The sequence below is a fragment of the Mesoplodon bidens genome (genome assembly GCF_964165515.1).
Source record: "Mesoplodon bidens genome assembly, chromosome: 6".
NCBI classification, from domain to species: domain Eukaryota; kingdom Metazoa; phylum Chordata; class Mammalia; order Artiodactyla; family Ziphiidae; genus Mesoplodon; species Mesoplodon bidens.
In genome coordinates this window covers 5,747,230-5,767,410 of record NC_138162.1, presented here as the reverse complement: position 1 = coordinate 5,767,410, position 20,181 = coordinate 5,747,230, and the positions used below count along the sequence as shown (strand labels likewise).

The 20,181-nt window shown below is 42.3% G+C and overlaps 2 protein-coding genes across 2 annotated transcripts in view; both read left to right on the top strand.

Moving 5' to 3' along the window:
* Nucleotides 1-1,957: 1,957 nt before the first annotated feature.
* Nucleotides 1,958-2,836, top strand: LOC308619443 (uncharacterized protein). The gene has a single exon (XM_081238219.1). The coding sequence runs from the start codon at nt 2,731-2,733 to the stop codon at nt 2,827-2,829; it is 99 nt and encodes a 32-aa protein (XP_081094345.1). The 5' UTR covers nt 1,958-2,730; the 3' UTR covers nt 2,830-2,836.
* A 28-nt stretch (nt 2,837-2,864) lies between these two features.
* Nucleotides 2,865-20,181, top strand: part of ABL1 (ABL proto-oncogene 1, non-receptor tyrosine kinase) — a 134,867-nt gene continuing 117,550 nt past the window's right edge. The window contains exon 1 of the mRNA XM_081238217.1: nt 2,865-3,577. Within this exon, the coding sequence (XP_081094343.1) occupies nt 3,442-3,577 (136 nt within the window). The 5' untranslated portion in view covers nt 2,865-3,441. The remainder of the gene's footprint in view (nt 3,578-20,181) is intronic.

The window sequence follows — 20,181 nt, the reverse complement described above, 5'->3', positions numbered from 1 at the left end:
GCTTGTGAATGAATTATTAGTTTAAGAAGTGTGGGTCAGTAAGAAGTGTGGGTTAATTATTAGTTTAAGGAGTGCGCCTGATTTGATTGCTCAATTTTAAGCTAAACTAGAGAGAAGAATGAAGATGTGTAGGAAATGATTAAAGCTTTAATAGGAATAAAAAGCAAAATTCAAAGAGAAAGATTAGGGTGATAATCAGGATAAGAATGGGTGAGTTGTTGAAGAGTCAACAACTTCAACAAAGTTGTTGAAGTTTGAAGAGTGATCTACAAGCCAGGACCAAGTCTGTCAGCCAGACTATTTAGTGATAGAGCAAAGCTAATCCAATTAACATCTAAATATAAATTCCAGTTCTAAATCTGGGCACACATATTCATATGCTTCACATTCAGTACCTCCAAGTGACTATTTTTTCTTCAAGCCAATATCTATAAAATTAGCACCATTTCCCAATCCAGCAAAAGTATTTCTAAAATACACAACTCAGTAACTGAATGTACAACACCTGTAATGCAACTGGTTTCCCCCTACTGTCAGTAGCAACTTCTAAAAAATCAACTGTCTGGGTCTTCCCTGGTGGCGCAGTGGTTGAGAGTCCGCCTGCCGATGCAGGGGACACGGGTTCGTGCCCTGGTCCGGGAAAATCCCACACGCCGCGGAGCAGCTGGGCCCGTGAGTCATGGCCGCTGGGCCTGCACGTCCGGAGCCTGTGCTCCGCAACGGGAGAGGCCGCGACAGTGGGAGGCCCGCGTACCGCAAAAAAAAAAAAAAAAACAACAACAACTGTCTGACATTAAGTCAACAGTTACTTGATGCTGAATGGTACGGTGGAAAAATAGTGACTTTGTCACATCACTAGGCCAGTGACCTTGAGTAAGTCACATCTCACTCGGTTTCCCCATCTGTATATGGGGGTTAGCAATCCATGCCTCACTGGGCTAGAGTGAGGATTAAATGAGAATACAGGTTATAACAGCATAGTATAGACTAGGTGTTGTGATGAGTGGATCCCCTTAGAAATGGGTATATCCGGGGAAGGTAGGTGCACTGCTCTGGGGAGACATGGAGTGAAGAACTGGGGACAAGGGTACATTTTAGTTGCATAAAATGCGTTATGGCAGGTGTGGGTTTGGTGTGTCCGGGTCATCGGCTAGCTCTGTAGGCCTACTCAACAATCTCGGCTAACATGTTTCCATGTAAATATGTGTACACCTCTGAAATCAGATTGTTTAATCTTCCCGCCCCCCGCCAGAAGTTAACATACATCACTGTATGAGTTTGAGATTAATCTCAAAGGTTCCTTCTCACCCAAACATCTAAGATTGTGTTTGGCTTTGCCTCCGAAAGGTTCTTAAATTTTGTTTCTTTAATGGGTGAGCTTTCTGATACTCCAAAGAAAGAATTCGTTAGCAGAATGTCGGACGCTTTCCAGTTGTCTATTTTTCGCTAGTTCTAATATTTATGCTTCTTGGAGTAAAGGTGGAAGCTGGGGGTGAGGGGGGGCGGTGAAGTCACCAAATACCTCAGTTTCCAGAAGCGAGATAAATTTTCTCTCCTAAAGAGGCTCAAGGAAGTAATCCAACTCCAGTTCTGGGGAAATCCAATCCGCAGATTTCCCCTTGCTTTGGTTCCTCGCCGGTTTTAATTACCCGCTCAGGGGAGCCATCGGCCAGCCCTACGCGAGGCCGGATAGAGTGCACCGGCTCCCAGGAGGGCGGGACCGAAGCTCAGGAGCTGGGAGTAGAAGGCAAGTCCCCGGCGAGCTCTGACAGGGGCTGGCGCCGCAGGACCACGACTCCCAGCATACCCTGCGGGCTACGCCAAAAGTGGTTGGCTGGGAGCTCTAGCCGTACTGTCCCTACTGGCCAATGGGATGCAAGATAGTGATCTGACCCGGATTCTCGGAGACCAACGGCAGTACAGGGGAGGCGGGAGCTTCCTTACCACTCACCTTGTGCTCGGAAAAACCACATTTAACAGGTCGTGCGGGGCTGGGCTCCGGAGGGCAGGGAGGCTAGAGCCGAAAGGTCCGGCGGCATCCCAGAAAGCGGCGCCGGGAGGGTACCGATCACCTCGCGGCGCGCACCGGACGTCACCGGGGGCGGGGCCAGAGGCGGGGCCTGGCCTCGTTGTGAGCGGCTCGTAATCCATCATGGCGGCCGCGGGGGTCGGTGACCGTCCCTGAACAGCGTTGGAGCCGGAGCCGGTTCCCGGGTCCTGCGGCTGAGGAGCCCTTCCGTTGTCCACGGCCCCTACCTGGGGGGGAGGTCGGGTCCTGCGACGGAGCCCGGGGGATGTGACTGCCTGGCGGCGGCGGCCGTAGCAACGTCCGGGGCCGGGGGAGGGGGTGTTTCGGGCAGAGACCCCCAGGATCGGAGCAGCTGAGGCGGCCGGGCCTCCTCCCCCGCTCCGCCCGCGACCCGCCTTCGGGGCCGTGAGAGTCCTTCGTCCCTTACAGCCCCGCCCCGGCTCTGGGACCCTCGGGGTGGTCTCTTTCCCCAGACCTGGGACACCCCGTTTCCTGAGGCGTGGAGGAGCGTCGCCCCCGGAGTAAGCCGCCCGTGCCTCGCCCCGGCAGCCTCCCTCTTGCCCCCGAGCCGCTCCTTGCTCCGACTCCCGGCCCCAGGTTTGGTCTCGGAGCCCCCCATTCAAATCCCATCCCTGCTGTCAAGGGGCCTCCCCTTCCCCCCAGGTTGCTCCCGTGAGCCTCTAATGCCCTGACTTCTTCCAATGTCACCTACGGCCCCCTTAGTCTCAGCCCAGCCAAAAACTTTAATGCAAAGGAAAAGCTTGGACTGGTTTCACAGGCCTTTTAAAAAGCGGACTTAAAAGTTGCTGGCAATGCATTCCTTCTCGTCTGAGTGGAGGGCCAGCTCTCGCTGAAGTCGGGGTGACCCGTGTCCTTTTCCGGAGAGCAGGGTAGAGAAGCAGGAGCGGCAGCTAGTGCAGCAGGAAGTTTGTCGGAAGATGAAGACACCAAGATAGGGGTTGGGTGACTTCCCCAGGAAAAGTTCTGGAGGAGCATCCAGACACGATCAACGTTTCTTGATGTGTGGAAATCGACATGACTTTAGCCTTACTGACCCTTGTACAGCATACCCTGTGAATATTTCTGTTTAGGTTTTTCTCCTTGAAAGGGAAGAAACTTACTCAGCCAGTAAAAGACACTTAAAATCAAGAAACTTTGGGATCACGTCGCAATTACATTACTTCGAATTGATAAACTGCGAATATAATCTGAACTCCTCTGTTTACATATGTCAACCTAAAATCTTCGCTTCCTTTCATTATGGAAGATGTCTTGTGATTGACCTCAATTACTGACTTGTGGAGATGCGGTGAATGTGAAATCCCACATATAGATCGTTTTCCTTCTAAGCTCACTGATCATTCTGAAAGATCTTGAACCCTCTTCTGGAAAGGGGTGCCAATCGTTACTTTATGGGGCAGCAGCCTGGAAAAGTTCTTGGGGACCAGAGAAGGCCAAGTTTGCCTGCCCTGCACTTTATCAAAGGAGCAGGGAAGAAAGAATCATCGAGGCATGGGGGTCCACACTGCAATGTTTTTGTGGAACATGGTGAGTGCTTTTCAAGCTTTCTGGTCCTGTTTTCAGCTTCGGGATGCCTAAGGAACTTTTGAACCACAGCCCTTGTGTCGGTTCTTTCCAGTTTTACTTAAAACTTCTGTTTCTGTAGTTAACTCTTAGTTTCTGGTGGGACTTTCTTTGTATAAGAAAAAGTTACTTGGTGACACTGGATGGCTTTATTCAAAATCTCTTTGAGTTGCTTATTTCTTGCCTGATTCCCCTTCTAACTCACTGTTGACCTTGGACACGCCATTTTACTATTCCACCTTCCTGAGGAGGTTGGATTTAAGTGGTTTCTCAGGATCCATAGTCCACGATTCTGCTCTGATCTAACGCATGGGGTCTTCTTCCCCTGCGGTGCGTGGATCTTTTACTACTTTACCTACAGGGAGCTTTTACCATATCCTCAAAGGGGTTTGTGCTCCCCTCCAAGTTAAAAACCACAGGTCCTAGTTGACACTAATAGTCTTGACCTTTTCAGTCATAAGTAGAACTTGAAAATACTCACTTTGGAGCTATGTGGGAACAGTCGAGGCGGGGGAGGCAGCATTCCTTGTGAATTGGGGATCCCCAGCTTCTAGTTATTTCACCTTACACCAGGAGTATTCCTTTGCCATGGATGGAGCTTTTTCCTCTTCCTCTCTCCCTGTTTCATATGACATTTGGGACAAGAAAGGTTGTCTTTGACATTTTTATGAAAGTCACTGGCCTTTGAGTGCTGACAGTACATATTATACGGGTCACGTCCAGTAATTTTGCGTGAAGTTTTAAAGCTAAGCAAGCGTCAGCTTAGACTGATGTCTGGGACAGGGGACAGCCATGCACCAATTAATTAGGGTCCTGTTTGTACTGCCACAGCCTGACATTTTTCAAACCGTGTACTTTACATTAAAATATCAACTGAGCCCACCCACCCAATAAGCAAATGTAGGACGTGTGCAAGTAGCATATACTTTGAAATTCAATCACAAATACCCTTAACAATGGGTGACTACAATGAACAAAGGTCTCTATGCAGTGAACTTGCATTTGACAGTTGAGGTTGATTTTCTTAACGGAAATCGTCATCTAAATAATCTGAGTACTTGGATTTTACTTTGCCTTGAAACATTAGTTATATTTTAGCATTGGTTTTAGACAGGCAACTATAGTAATGTTATGGCGCTTCCCAAATTCAGGATTTATAAAGTGAATTGTTTACATTTTTAAATAGTGATGATCATGCAACCTTAGTGAAAATTGGTACAGACGTTTTGGAGAGCTTTGGCCAAACTTATCAGAATTTAAAATATACATACCAGTGACCCAGTAATCTCACTTCTAGGAAACTACCCTGGTATAGAACACTGTAGTGCCTTACATGTGCCTTATACCCCTCCGGGGGGTCCAGAGGTTAAAACTTTTCGTATTAACACAATACTAAGACGTTATTGGCACTCTTTGCTCTATTGGTGCAAAAGTAATGCAGTCTCCTACGCATGAATCCAGGCTGTGGCGACTAACTATAGTAGCCATTGTATTCTTCATGCCATGCACTCATAGTAAAAAAAAAAAAAAAATTTTTTTTGGTTTTCACTTAATGTTCCTGGTGAAGCAGCAAAAATGATTAATTTTACTAACTCTTGACTCTTGTGTTTATATCTTGTTAATCTTCTGTGGATGAACGGGGAAGTAATTTTGTGCACTGGTTGTCTCTAGGAAGAGTGCTTGGGCAGTGGTTAGTTGCGAGCTGAACTTGCCGCTTTTTTCATGGACTACCATGTTTACCGACAAACTATGGTTATTCAGATTAAAAAACGTATAACAGAGTCTTTCAAGGAAGACAACTGGTAGGGTCTATTGTCAATGATAAAATTTTTGCTTTCCAGCGAAAATTAGGATTTTGGAAAACCTGTATCTGCTACTGTGATGTAGAGATTGGTGGTAATATCTACAAACGTGCTATTTTGATATCTTATAATGGAATGTATTATTTGGAAAATCTACATAATTCAGTGAACTGATGTTTTCTAAATGATCAACACATGATGTTATAAAATCAGGCACAGGTAAAAAAGATTCATTCAAGGTGCAAGATGGACCATTGGATTTTAATGTAACAATACAAAAATTAATTGATAGAGTTTTAGATTCTACTCAAAACTAATCTTTAAGAAACTACCACTTAGCGAGTTTGGTATACCTTCAAAGAACAATACCTACAATTATCTATAAACAGGGGAAAACAAGTTATTTTCCAGTGATAATAAACTTTATTTTTAGGTGGACAAATGAATAAATGATTTAACTTTTTCAGTTTAAATTTATACTGTGGTAAATATTGATGAGATAACCTATATAAACAAAAGCACTTTGGGGTCCTATATAATTTTCAAGAGAGTAAAGTGGTCATGAGATAAAAAAAGTTTTAGAACTGCTGCTACAGAAAGTCTATCAAGAAGTCATATAAGGGTGTGTGCAAAAAAAAAAAGGAAAGTCATATAAGGATGTTTATTGCCAGCATACTGTAAAGTACCAACACTGAAAGATGTCCATGTAATGGTAAGTGGAAGAAAGCAATATGGGGATCAGTCTGCATGATATGGCCGTATTTTTGTAAAACAAAAATTAACTATTTATTTGTACATGCACAGAAAAAAGTGTGGAAGGATTTAGACTGACATAGTTGTTCATCTCTAGGGAATTGGGATTTAGGTGGAACAGCAGAAAACTTTCACTCTTTACTTTGCATTTGTGATATTCCAGACCTTTTACAACAAATTTGTTTTATTTTGTAATACCCAAATTATGAGGGTTTGAAAACCAAATTGATGGGAGCCCAACCAAATAATCACTTCTTTGTAGCACCTTTTAATGAAAGAAGTTGCCTAGATCATGTTTTACTGAAGACAAATCAATTTCTTTGGACTTCGGGTATACTTTTTCTAGGGGAACAAATGGTTCTTGATCTCTCACAGGCTGATCTTTCTAGAGTTGGTTAACATCCATATAGATTGGATTAAAAAACTCGCAGCCATAGCATACAACATTGAACCAGACATGAATCTGGAAGCCAAGAATAATGTTGCACGGTGGTGGTGAATCTGAAAGGAGTGGGCAGATGGCAGCTTTTTGCTGGGACCTTTCAGGGTCAAAGGGCTGGTCATATGTGCAGGGGAAAAAAAGGAAGCCATGATATTATTTCAGGGACCATATGTTCCAAATTTCGGTGTCTTGACAAAGAAAATTCACTTTTTTTTTTTTTTTTTTTTCTTTTTGCGGTACGCGGGCCTTTCACTGTTGTGGCCTCTCCCATTGCGGAGCACAGGCTCCGGATGTACAGGTTCAGCGGCCATGGCTCACGGGCCCAGCCGCTCCGTGGCATGTGGGATCCTCCCGGACCGCGGCACGAACCCGTGTCCCCTGCATCGGCAGGCGGACTCTCAACCACTGCGCCACCGGGGAAGCCCAGAAAATTCACTTTTATGAAAGCTGGTAAAACAGGATTGAAAGCATTCACTAGTAAACCTGTTTACCTTAGTGTGTCCTTCTTTCTTCAGCAAATATTTATTGAGCTCACACTATGTTCCAGGTAGTGTTTTAGTCATTGGTGATACATTAGTGAATAAAAACACTTCCCTGCCCTTCTTAAACTTACATTCTAGTGGGTGGAGACAGACCATAAATAAGCTAAATAAGTAAAATATAGAGTATATTAGGTGGTGGTAGGTGCTGAGGAGAAGAATAACATAGAAAAGGGGGCAGGGAATATTGGAGGGGGGTGATTTTCGTTAGGGTGGCTAGAGAGGCCCCACTGAGAAGGTGGCTCTTGAATAAAGACCTGAGGAGGGAGGTGAGGGAGCAAGCCATGGAAATAATGGCTTTCAGGCAGAGGGGAATCAGGGCGCACAGGGCCCTAGGCAGAGCTTGCTTAGCAGGTTCACGGAGAAGCCTAGAGTAGCTGGAGCAGAGAGAGCAGAAGGAGAGTTGTGGGGGAAGAAATGGGCGGTGGGGGGAGGTGGCTGGAGAAGAATGTGGCCTTGTTGTCCATCTCAAGAATTTTGACTTTTACTTATGTGGTGTTGGGAGAATTTTGAGGGAGGAGTAACAGGGCCTGATTTACGCTTTAATAAAATCTCTCTGGCTGCTACGTTCTGAAGGAAAGCGAAGGAGGAAGGAGGGATTCCACTTGGCTGTTGATGGCACTACCCTAGATGAGAATGGTGAAGGCTTGGCGCAGGGTGTGGTGGTGGTGAAGGGGTCAGATTCTGTGAATATCTGAAGGCACGGCAGACTAGATTTGCTCTTATATTCGATATGAGACGTGGGGTGTGAGGGAAGTCAAGGGTTTTTGGACTGAATAACTGGAAAAATGGCGTTGCCTTTTACTGAAATGTAAACTAGAGGAGCGGGGTTTGGGGAAATGGGTTGGGGGATGAAGATCTGGAGCTGAAGTGCCTGTTAGGCATCCAGGTGGATATGACAGATACACAGTTGAGTCTACAAGTCTGAATTCAGGGAAGCAATCCAGGTTGGTGAGAGAACCTGGGAGTCACCAGGTTCTAGATGGTATTTAAAGCTAGGAGAATGGATGGCATCCCCAAGGGAAATCTCCATGTATGTGTCTTTCATATAAGTAAGGTGCTATTCAGTAGTTTATGATATTAAGACTTTACATTTTTATATAGGATTAGTTTGAAACTTTTTTTTTGCGGGGGGGGGGGCGACATTCAAATTTTGCGTGGGAATGATTTTTAAATCCTATATTTCTGTGGATTTTTCCCCCTAAATCAGAAAGTTTCAGAGTTTAAAAAAAATTGCACACAATTTTTCCTATTTTTCTTGGTAGTGAATACTTTTAATATAAAATCATTTCAATTTTTTTTTTGGCGGTACGCGGGCCTCTCACTGCCGCGGCCTCTCTGGCCACGGAGCACAGGCTCCGGACGCGCGGGCCCAGTGGCCATGGCTCATGGGCCCAGCCGCTCCGCGGCACGTGGGATCTTCCCAGACTGGGGCACGAACCCGTGTCCCCTGCATCGGCAGGCGGACTCCCAACCACTGCGCCACCAGGGAAGCCCTCATTTCAATTTTTAAAGTTTTGTAATGCTTTTCTAGTTAATGCTTTAAAAAAATTGAAGCTTTTTTTTTTCTCTATAAATTATTTCTGGATTTTCTAATTTTAACTTAGTACATCTATGTCCTTCAAGGTATTACTTAATTAATTTGTTTATATCAGATATTTTGCTATGTATGACCTTAACTGAAAAATGATTTTCAGAAATTGTTTACTCTCAATTTAAAACTACTCTTTTCAAATAAAAGTTTATTCAAGGTAATTGAATGGGAACTTGATAGATCAACACTGTAATTCTCATCACTGTTAAATTATACTAAGCATTCAAACACATCAGGAGGTGGGAGAACATACAGCTATTGAGTCTTATAGGTATTAAAGTTCAATCAGATCCTTAAAAAGAGGTTGTTTGGAAAGATTATATCCCTGTATTTATTAGGTATTGGGTTGTGGTACATGAACTAAGAAAATGCAAAATTGTATGTTTGTACAGTTTTTTTTAAGGCATCCTGTTATTTTCCATAGTCTTAATACATTTTGTATGGCTTTCTTGTTTTTCATGAAATCTTATTGCCACTTTAAGAAATATGCTTATAATATAGAAGAATACGGAAATTTCAGTCTTGGGATAAGTAACGGAGGATGATCAAAGATGATTTAACGAAAAGAGTTTTTACCTTATTTAAACGAAACATCCTGTTAAAGAAAATAATAGAAATTGGAGAAAACAAGAAATCATTTTGTATTGGTTAAGATCTGTGCTTCAGATCTCCATGTGATAACCACTGGTGTGTTGTGAAGTGTGTTGCAAAGAGATACATTTTATGAGTGGGAGGAAAAAGGATGAGTTAACATGATTGAGTTAGGAATTATACCCATAGGAGTATGTCAGGCATATTATCTGGGTCTACGGGGTAAAAAGATTAAAATTGCTTCTTAAATGATGAGCGTCAGTAAAAAGAAGCACTCCCTTAAGGTCTTCTGTGTGTGTATTCTGCAGTTCCCTGACTCCTTGCCTTTTTGGTGGTTGTGCCCCTGACATCACTCTTCTGTGGGTTCAAAACCCACCTGCCTTTCAAAACTCTGCTTGGGTCCCACCTCCTTCTTGAACACAGATTTTGATGTGTTGAGTTTGGAGTGTTTATTTCCCAGATATTTGGGAGAGTCTAGATATCTTACTGATTTCTAACGTAGTTCCATGTGGTCAGAGAACATCCTCTGTAAAATTTCAGCTTTTTGACATTTACTGAGATTAATTTTATGGCCCAGCCTATGACCTGTCTTACTGAATGTTCCATTTGTACTTGAAAAGAATATGTGTTCTGCAGTTGTTGGTTGTAATTTTCTATAAATGTGAATTAGATCAAGTTGGTTGACAGTGCCGTTTAAAATCTTCTACAGCCTTACTTATTTTTGGTATACTTTTTTATCTGTACTTTTGCTAAGTTTCTTTTTGGTCTCTTTTGTTACTGAGCAGGGGTGTTAAAAATCACAGCTGTGATGATAGATTTTGGGTTTTCTTTGCTTTTAATTCTATCTTAAATTTTTTTTTTAGCTTTTAAAGTGTTTGTTAGAAAACAAAGATGGCAGGGGTGGGGGAAGGAGGGGGGCTAAGCAATTAACTAAAGAAGCTAGAAAAACAAAGTAATCCCACAGTACACAGAAGGAAGAGAATGGTAAAAATAAAAACAGAAATTAAGGGACTTCCCTGGTGGCACAGTGGTTAAGAATCCGCCTGTCAACACAGGAGACACAGGTTCAAGCCCTGGTCTGGGAAGATCCCACATGCCGTGGAGCAGCTAAGCCCGAGCACCACAACTACTGAGCCCACATGCCACAGCTACTGAAGCCCGTGCACCTAGAGCCCGTGCTCCGCAACAAGAGAGGCCACCACAACGAGAAGCCCGCGCACCACAATGAAGGGTAGCCCGCACTCGCCACAACTAGAGAAAGCACGTGTGCAGCAGTGAAGACCCAACACAGCCAAAAAAAAAAAAAAAAAAAAAAAAACCCAGAAATTAATAAATGGAAATGATAAAAATACCAAAAGCTGACTTTGAAAGAAATTTGTAAATTAGGCGAATGTCTAGCAAGATTGATGAAGAAAAAGAAAAGGCATACACAAGCAATACTGAGAATGAAAATATAAGTATTCTGTTAGTTTTTGTTTCATGTATTTTGAAGCTCTGTTATGTAACCAAAACTTAATTTTTTTTTTGTTTTTCAGTTGGGATACTTTCTGTTGATCTGTGTTCAAGTTCACTAACTCTTCTGTAGTTTCTAGTCTTAAGTTTCTTTAAAATTTTCATTTCAGATATTGTCATTTTAAATTGTGAAATTTTCATTTGGTTCTTTTTTATAGTTTGCATTTTTCTAGTGAGATTCACCATCTTTTCACTCATTAGGTCCATCTTTTCCTCCAAATCCTTGAAGGTATTTATGATAAAGATCTGTCTGTTCATTTAAATATCTGGGTCATCTTGGGGTCTATTTTTATTGATTGCTTTTTCCCTACATTATGAATCACATTTCCCTGCTTCTTTGCATGTTTAATCATTTTTTATTGTATGTCAGACATGTGGATGTTACATTTGAGGGATTTTTGGATCTTGTCTTACTTTAGAGAGGTTTTCATTTTGTTCTGACAGGAAGTTAAGTTACTGACATACTCTTTTGACCCTGAAGTTTGGTTTGTGTTTTGTTAGATTGAGTCTATTTTGGATTTATCCTTAGTCCAGAGGCATGGCCCTTACTCTAGGGGGTATTCTTTTTTTGTTTGTTTTTTTTTGTTTTTGGCTGCATTGGGTGTTCATTGCTGTGCGCAGGCTTTCTCTAGTTGTGGCGAGCGGGAGCTACTCTTTGTTGTGGTGCATGGGCTTCTCATTGCAGTGGCTTCTCTTGTTGCGGATCACTGGCTCTAGGCGCGTGGGCTTCAGTAGTTGTGGCTTATGGGCTCTAGAGCGCAGGCTCAGTAGTTGTGGCGCATGGGCTTAGTTGCTCTGTGGCATGTGGGATCTTCCTGGACCAGGAATCGCACCCATGTCCCCTGCACTGGCAGGCGGATTCTTAACCACTGCCCCACCAGGGAAGTCCTAAAATTCTTTTAAATTAAAATTTTTCTTTCAGATTTTCTTTGATACTTAGTACTTGGTTCCTTGATGGTAGAGACAAAGTTCATACATCTTCATGGGTCAAGCACTATATTTTTTACAGGCTGGATGCTCAGTAAATATGGAATTGAATCTAGTTAAGTGATTTTCTCAATGCCCCCTCTGTATCATGAACTGTGTCAGTCTGGGGTAGGACAGCAGACTACCCCAGAACAAGGGGACAAGGTAGCTAGCCAACAAAAGACTCTTTGTGTCCAGTTTACAATCCTGAGGACCACCATTGGCCATCTGCTTGGGAAAATGGTTATTGCCTTAGAATCAACAGTGTGGGATAGGTCCGATAAACAGGCTGAAGTTAAGGGGTACTTGTTCAATTTGATCTTGGTGGTTAAGTGGTGGGGAGACCCCTGCTGGAGCCAACAGTACCTTTTACCTAGGTTCTTATCTTTTTATGCCAAGGGCTGCTTGTCGCCACTAACTGAGTCTGGAAATACAGTATAGCACAGGAGTATTGGGCTGAATTTATAGTAATACCTAAACTTAATTGGAACCTTCACTTAAATAGGTTTTATTTTTTGGCATTTTCACTTTTATGAGAAAGAAAGAAAGGCAGCCAATCCAGTATTAAGAATTTGGTCAAAACAAACAACTCCTGAATTTGCCCTGATATTGAGCAGATTCAACATTAACTTCTGTACTTTCTGCTTCTGCAATATCATTTAGTAATTCATGGTTTTATTGGTGATTCTGTAGAATCCTGAATTACAGAGGGTGTTTCTTATGGATGTGTAAAGATCTAAATATTTTAAAAGCACTTTCATATACTTTTTTGGGGGAAATCTCTAATGTAGATAGGATAGGTGTTATTCCTCTTTTTCAGTAGAGAAAACTGAGGTTCAGGGTGGTGAAGTCGTGTTTTTAGGATTATATTGCTGATTCATTATAGAGCTGGGGTTGAAATCAAGTGTTTTTTGATAGCTTGAGTATTTTTTCTGTCAAAAACATTACTTTTTTGAAGATGGACTAATGCCTTTTGAAAATCTTCACAACGTTGAAATGGGGCGGGGGCGTGTTTAGATTTAGAATGCATCTAATCAAGAAGTTTATTTTTTTACTGTTTTGTGGAATATGTTTTTGACACTATATTGAATATTCTTACCTTTTGGTAGTTGGGTGTTTGGGGATGGTAGTGCATAACAAAATACCTTATTTAGGCATTTATAACTTACAATTTATGCTTTAATAAATTTAATTTTATTCATAATTTTAGAAACCTATAAATTTTCCATGCTTTGTGACAGTTTTAAATTTTATTTAAAAATTTTTAATAATTTCAAATAGACAGTACAATTTCTGATTTAACTACAAAACTACATTACATATATTTAAACTATAAAACTATATTACAAATGTCTATTCTGAGAAGCTTGCTTCTATCCCAGTCCTGTCTATCCTTTTTATTCCACTACTCCCTTTGGGAAGCCAGTTTTATTAGTTTCTCTTATCCTTCCAGTGTTTCCTTTGCAAATATGAGCACATATATATTTATTAAACAAACGATAGCATGCAGTATATACTGTTCTGTACCTAAAAAATTTTTCACTTAATGTATCCTTAGGATCTCTACATATTGGAATATAGATATCTTCATTCTTTCCGTTGGCTTCTGTTGTATCCCACTGTCTTAGAAGTACCATTGGTTTTTCAACTAGTCCTCTGTTTCTGGATATTTAGGTTGTTTCCTGTCTTTAGCTATTACGGACAAAGCTGCAAGAATAACCTTATATCTGTCATTTTATACTTGTGCAGGTATAGCTGTGGGAATGGGAGTACTGGGCTAAAGGGTAAATGCATTTGTAATTTTTATTAATAGCTAGATATTACTTAGTAGATAGTAGTAGCAGATAGTTAGATATTAATATGGATACTATGTTGATAGCTACATTCCCTTCATTAGTAATGCACAAGAATGATTATATCCCTAGAGCCTAGCTGAGAGAGTGTTACCAAGTTTTGGGACTTTTAAGTAAGTGATAGTATTTTGGATTTACTATGGATTTAACTAGTAGCTCTCCTATGAGCAAGGTTGAGCATTTTGAACATGATTAATGGACATACATATTTATCTTGCTGTGAACCATCTCACCAGGTTCATTATGTGGCAAATGCTGAAGTAGGGAACTGTGCAGGGCCAGGTTGGTTGCCTGAACAGCATCCACTGTCCTCTGATCCGTCACTGCCCATGTATGTCACGAGAAACAGCCCCATCCCAACCTCCGGAGGGGGCCTGATGAGGTGGTTTTCAGCCCTAGCTGTACAGTGAAATCTCCTCAGGAGCTTAAAAAGACTTCTGTCCAGGTCCCACCCCTAGGGAGGATTTAATTGGCCTGGGGAGATGCCCAAGCATCAGTTTTTTGCTTGGTTTTCTATTAATGAAAGATTTTATTCAAAAAGATTATTGCAAGGGAGGGTAAGGGGCTCTTGAAATAGAGAGAATGCTCTGACCATAAGGGCTGCAAAGTGTCCCCTTGTTTTTGTTTTTAACTCTCCAGGTGATTCTAACAGGCAGCCAGGACTGAGCACCCCTGGTCTAAGACAATCATAGCATTCTGAGTTGACCCAGTCTGATGGAAAGCAAGGCCTTTTCTTCCCTGGAGCTGGGGGTGGACCATCTTTGCTTCTGGTCGTCAGTGTAATCCTAGAGGGCAGCCAGCCTTAGGCTGGAGCCTGAAAGCCCTGGGGGCGGGGGGGGGTTGGTGTTGGGGGTGGAGTTGGGGGAGGGAGTGGGCACAACATGGTGCTGCTATGCCAGCTTGCCTCTGGACTTTGAATTAAGTGACGTCGTATGTTTCCTTATAGTTTAAGTCATTTTGTGTTGGGTTTACTATTACTTGCACCACCAGTGTTCTCGCTGAAAAAGCAATACATTTTAACTTGATCAGTTATTTCACCTTTCCATCTTTTGAGAGAAAAATGACAGGTTCCATTGACAAACGATGTTATAATTCTTTATATTTGTTAGGCTCTTAATTTACATACTACTTTCACACTTGTTTTTATGTTTTGTAAAATTGGCAAAATCCTGTGTTATAAGGATATTCTTACTTCTCCCTACCACAGTGTACTAATTATATCCCTGAGGTATATTGCTGGACTGCCATGTTATAGCACCACTTTGTTAAAGATAATGCGTTATTTATATTGTCTTAAAACCCATTCCTGGGTTGGTAGTGCGGCCTGCCTGCTTCCGCTTCTCGGGGACTGACTGGATCAGCCACTGCCAGCCCTCCTGTGCCCCTGCAACTTAGCTTGTCCTGCAGTTGGCACCTCCAGCTAACATGCTAAACTCCGGGCCGCTTTGAAGAACACAGGACTTCTGGCTTAAGGACCTTTTATGTTTGTTCCAGACTGTGCTGCGAGGAAGCCACGGGGAGAGTGGTAAAGCCTGCTGAGTGCCCAGGGGGAGACTGGTCAAGGACTCAGCTCAGTTCCAGTATCTATCTTGAAGAGTGCTTCTGGCTACTGTTTGCCTAAATGTTAAAACAGCTTCTTCCTCACAACAGTGTCTGTTCTTGAGGAATGACGGTCAATTAGGAGGAAAAGCAAAAAAAAAAAAAAAAAAATCCCAATGCTAGGAACCTCATAGCCTAAGATGTAGTCAGAACATTGCCTAAGGGGAAAGAAATGGCATGATAATGTTTGTCTTTCAATTGCCCTTCCTTCCGGAGGCTAACAATACTAACAGGTGACAGACATTTGATGAGTGCGTACTATATTCAGGCATTAGTCCAAGCACTTGTAATATATTAAGTTATTTAATACAACAGCAATTTCAGATATTTTTAACAGCAATGAAAAAATGGAAATTAAGAAGTGATCATCGGGCTTCCCTGGTGGCGCAGTGGTTGAGAGTCTGCCTGCTGATGCAAGGGACACGGGTTCGTGCCCCGGTCCGGGAAGATCCCACATGCCGCGGAGCGGCTGGGCCCGTGAGCCATGGCCGCTGAGCGTACGCATCCGGAGCCTGTGCTCCACAGCGGGAGAGGCCACAACAGTGAGAGGCACGCGTAAAGCAAAAAAAAAAAAAAAGTGATCATTATTAACACATCTGGAAGGTTTGTTTTTGTTTGAGAATCGCATTTGAGGTAGTTGCTGGGATCCGGTGGTTTGTGTGGATGAACGATAACACCTAAAAATGTTAAAACATGCTATTATGAGTAATAGTAACAGTTATTACTCTCCACCCCCCCCACCATTCAAAACAAAATATATTGTTCAGCGGCTACAAGGTAAGGACAATTTTTTACCCTTAGAGAAATGTGTTGTTTTTTTTGGGTGGTGGGGGTGATTGTGAGCCTTTTCAGTCTAGCAGGGAACATAGAGCTCTTGAAATACAGAAAAGTGCATTGCCTCTGTTATGTGTTCGCAGTAAGCTGCCTGCATGGCCCTGTGTTACTTGGGCCGAGCCACGACGTGTGACGTTTACTTAGCAGCCCCCCCCTTGGTGCGTGTACTTCACGAACATGCTATTGTGTCATTGTCACGTACATTAAATGCGTAGTGTTTCCTGAGAAAACATTGTTGAGGGCTGTTTTAAGTTTAATTAAGATATGGGCATAATAGAGAAGAGCCTTCAGGAAATATAAGAAAGATGTATTATTTTTAAAAGAGCTACATGGTTTTTAATTAAAAAAGCACGCATTTCTGTAAATTATTCAAAGAAGATTTGATTCAGAAAGTAATTCGAAGTTCAGTCAGCATGATCAGTGTTACTTTAATTCCTGTTCAAATGAAAAGTAATCATTTCCTAGTAAAAGTAATACATGATCAAAGTAAGAAAAATGTAGGTGTCCTAAGAGCAGTTTTCAGGGTGCATTTGGGTTACAGTGTTTCCAACTTATGAAGTCAGTTATTGGATGGATTTTTATAAGTTGATCAAATCCTGATATGACTTTCTGTGTAAGTTCACATCATTGCTTTGTAAGAATGTGTAATCATGATGTTGATAGTGAGTCAGAAGGGCCAGTAACTTATGATTCTTTAATAGAAATGAAGTTTTTGTTTAAGTTGGCTTGTTGGAGAACTTATCAGTAAATTCATAATGAATCCCATAATGAATGGTCACAAATACACAGTCCAAAGAGCCATGTCCTTGCTCTTTGGGGTGTCCTTTCATTGCAGGACTGGAAAGAACTGGAAACTGCCTCCTTCTCTGTGCTCAGGTACAAAGTTCCTAAGCTTCGTGGGCGGCTGCTCTGCTCTGTGTGAGTGCTAGTCATGGGTCTGCCTGTGCCCACAGATGCCATTGCAGACCCATGAGCAGGGATGCCAGTTAACCCACTGGAGAGCATGTTTTGGCCAAGAATTGTGGCTTACCCAGAAGAGGGAAAGACCACACCTGTCCTCAGGCATTTACAATCCAGTACAGAGGAAAACAAGAGAGAGGTAAGAAAAATGTGGTAAAAAGGAAATTGGGGGCTTCCCTGGTGGCACAGTGGTTGAGAGTCCGCCTGCCGATGCAGGGGACACGGGTTCGTGCCCCGGTCCGGGAAGATCCCACATGCCGCGGAGCAGCTAGGCCCGTAAGCCATGGCCACTGAGCCTGCACGTCCGGAGCCTGTGCTCCACAATGGGAGAGGCCACAACAGTGAGAGGCCCGCGTACCGGAAAAAAAAAAAAAAAAGGAAATTGGATGAGGGCCTAAGAAAAGGGATAAAGTAGGTTGGTTAGGATTGGTGACGCCCAGCTACTTGCCACTGCATAGCACCAGGGCTCTGGGGGCTGCAGTACATCTGACCCAGACCTTCTCGAGCAGGGGACTCTGTGCCCTCTTCAGACCAGTTGTCAAGAGAGAGGAACCCAGGTCAGAGGGCAGACAGCAGAAGCAAGAAGAACTACAATCCTGCAGCCTGTGGAACAAAAACCACATTCACAGAAAGACAGACAAAATGAAAAGGCAAAGGACTATGTACCAGATGAAGGAGCAAGATAAAACCTCAGAAAAACAATTAAATGAAGTGGAGATAGGCAACCTTCCAGAAAAAGAATTCAGAATAATGATAGTGAAGATGATCCAGGACCTTGGAAGAAGAATGGAGGCAAAGATCGAGAAGATGTAAGAAATGTTTAACAAAGACCTAAGAATCAAAAAACAAACAGAGATGAACAATACAATAACTGAAATGAAAAACACACTAGAAGGAATCAATAGCAGAATAACTGAGGCAGAAGATCGGATAAGTGACCTGGAAGATAGAATGGTGGAATTTACTGCTGCGGAACAGAATAAAGAAAAAAGAATGAAAAGAAATGAAGACAGCCTAAGAGACCTCTGGGACAACATTAAACTCACCAACATTCGCATTATAGGGGTCCCAGAAGGAGAAGAGAGAGAGAAAGGGCCCAAGAAAATATTTGAGGAGATTATAGTCGAAAACTTCCCTAACGTGGGAAAGGAAATAGCCACCCAAGTCCAGGAAGCACAGAGAGTCCCAGGCAGGATAAGCCCAAGGAGAAACATGCTGAGACACATAGTAACCAAATTGACAAGAATTAAAGACAAAGAAAAATTATTAAAAGCAACAAGGGAACAACGACAAACAACATACAAGGGAACTCCCATAAGGTTAACAGCTGATTTCTCAGCAGAAATTCTATAAGCCAGACGGGAGTGGCTTGATGTATTTAAAGTGATGAAAGGGAAGAACCTACAACCAAGATTACTCTACCTGGCAAGGATCTCATTCAGATTCGATGGAGAAATCGAAAGCTTTACAGATAAGAGGGAGGAACTCGGCCATTTGCCCCATAGTCTCATTTGCCCCATAGTCTAAGTCCTCTGTTGTGGTGTGAGTTTCATTCCTGGGCCCACCAAGGTTACAGTGTCATATGTGTTCTCTGGTTGTCTTTGGTTTTGGCTGAACTCAAGGGATGGCCGTTTGAGAGGAATATTGGTACATTTTACCACTTATGTGCTCCAGCTGCAGTGGATGTCATTTTGAGGATGCACGCTTGGCAGTGAGTCAGATGGGATGCACACATGGCTTTTCAGTTATTAACCCAATACACTGCACTCTCCTGACAGACTTCTGAGAAGTACTGGTGACTACATTTAAAAGCTTTTCTCCGCTGGCTGGAGGTTGAGCCCTATTTCAGCAAAAGCACTTCCATCTCTTCTGAAGTGCATTAGGAAAACTGGAGTCCGTCCCTGATTCACAGACAATGGGTTGCATGTAAATAACCCATCTTAGACACCAGGTGTTGTCATACATTCCTTACCTGTTGTAGCTGCCCTTTGAGTGCTTTCTCTGTGCTAGACTCTGTGCAGAGCCCTTGGCATATAATTTTTTAAAGTTACCAAACAATGCCAGAGCCCTTATGCTAAGAACAATCTAAGTTTCGGGTTTTGTAGCTTAAAACCCTCTCGTGGTTCCCACTGTGTGGAGCAACAGTCTCTATTTTTGTAAAAAATCACGTACCTTTATCCCTAAAAATTTTTTTAGCAAGCAAATTATAGTTACCAATTAACGTCAGAGCCCTTATGCTAAGTTGGAATCTGTTTGGCATTTTGTAGCTCAAAAATTTCTGGTGGTTCCCATTATATAGTGCAGCAGTCTCTAGTTTTGTAAAAATTTATGTACTCTTTGTTTTTTTTTTCTTTGCTGTGCCACGTGGCACGTGAGATCTTAGTTCCCCAACCAGCGATTGAACCCACGCCCCCTGCAGTAGAAGTGCAGAGTCTTAACCATTGGACCACCAGGGAAGTCCCCAAAATTATGTACTCATCTGAAAATTTTTTGAGCAAGCAAACCATATATATATATTTTTTTCTTTTCTTTTCTTTTGCCAAAGTTGTGTTTAAAGTTTTGGAGTTGAATTTTCTCACCTGTTTGCTTTTATGGAGACCAAGTGAGCAAGGAGTAAAGGTAGGGAGGTGAGAGGGTACTACCCTTCCTTGGGACCTTTAATTGTCTAGTGTGTGGGTGGTTTTTGCTGGCCTACCTAATAGAGCACCCTGCTGTTTTGATTTGCAGTTTTCTGTAGAAAGAAAAAAAAAATCAAACCTCCTCATTTCTCCCTTCCTTCTGCCTACATACTCTGGCTTATGATAGGAAATGGAAACTCCCAGAGTGAGCGGGAAATGACTTTCACATTTAGCTTTCTCATTCTAAAGTTCTTTCCCTCAGATTTCAGCCTGAACTCTTTTGATAACAGACCTTAGCTCTGTTCTTTGAAGTGCATATGGAAAAATGTTTATCAGTGTTGAAATTTAGCATTTTTGATTTCATAAAGCTCCCAATTTGGCTGATTATTAAATTCCTGCTTGTTTGGTTTTGGCTAAATTCTGTTTTTAAAAGAGTAGAATGTGCTCCCAGCAAATTGAAGATCAAATTAATAAATAAAACTGGACCTGGAAAAGTAAGGCTTGA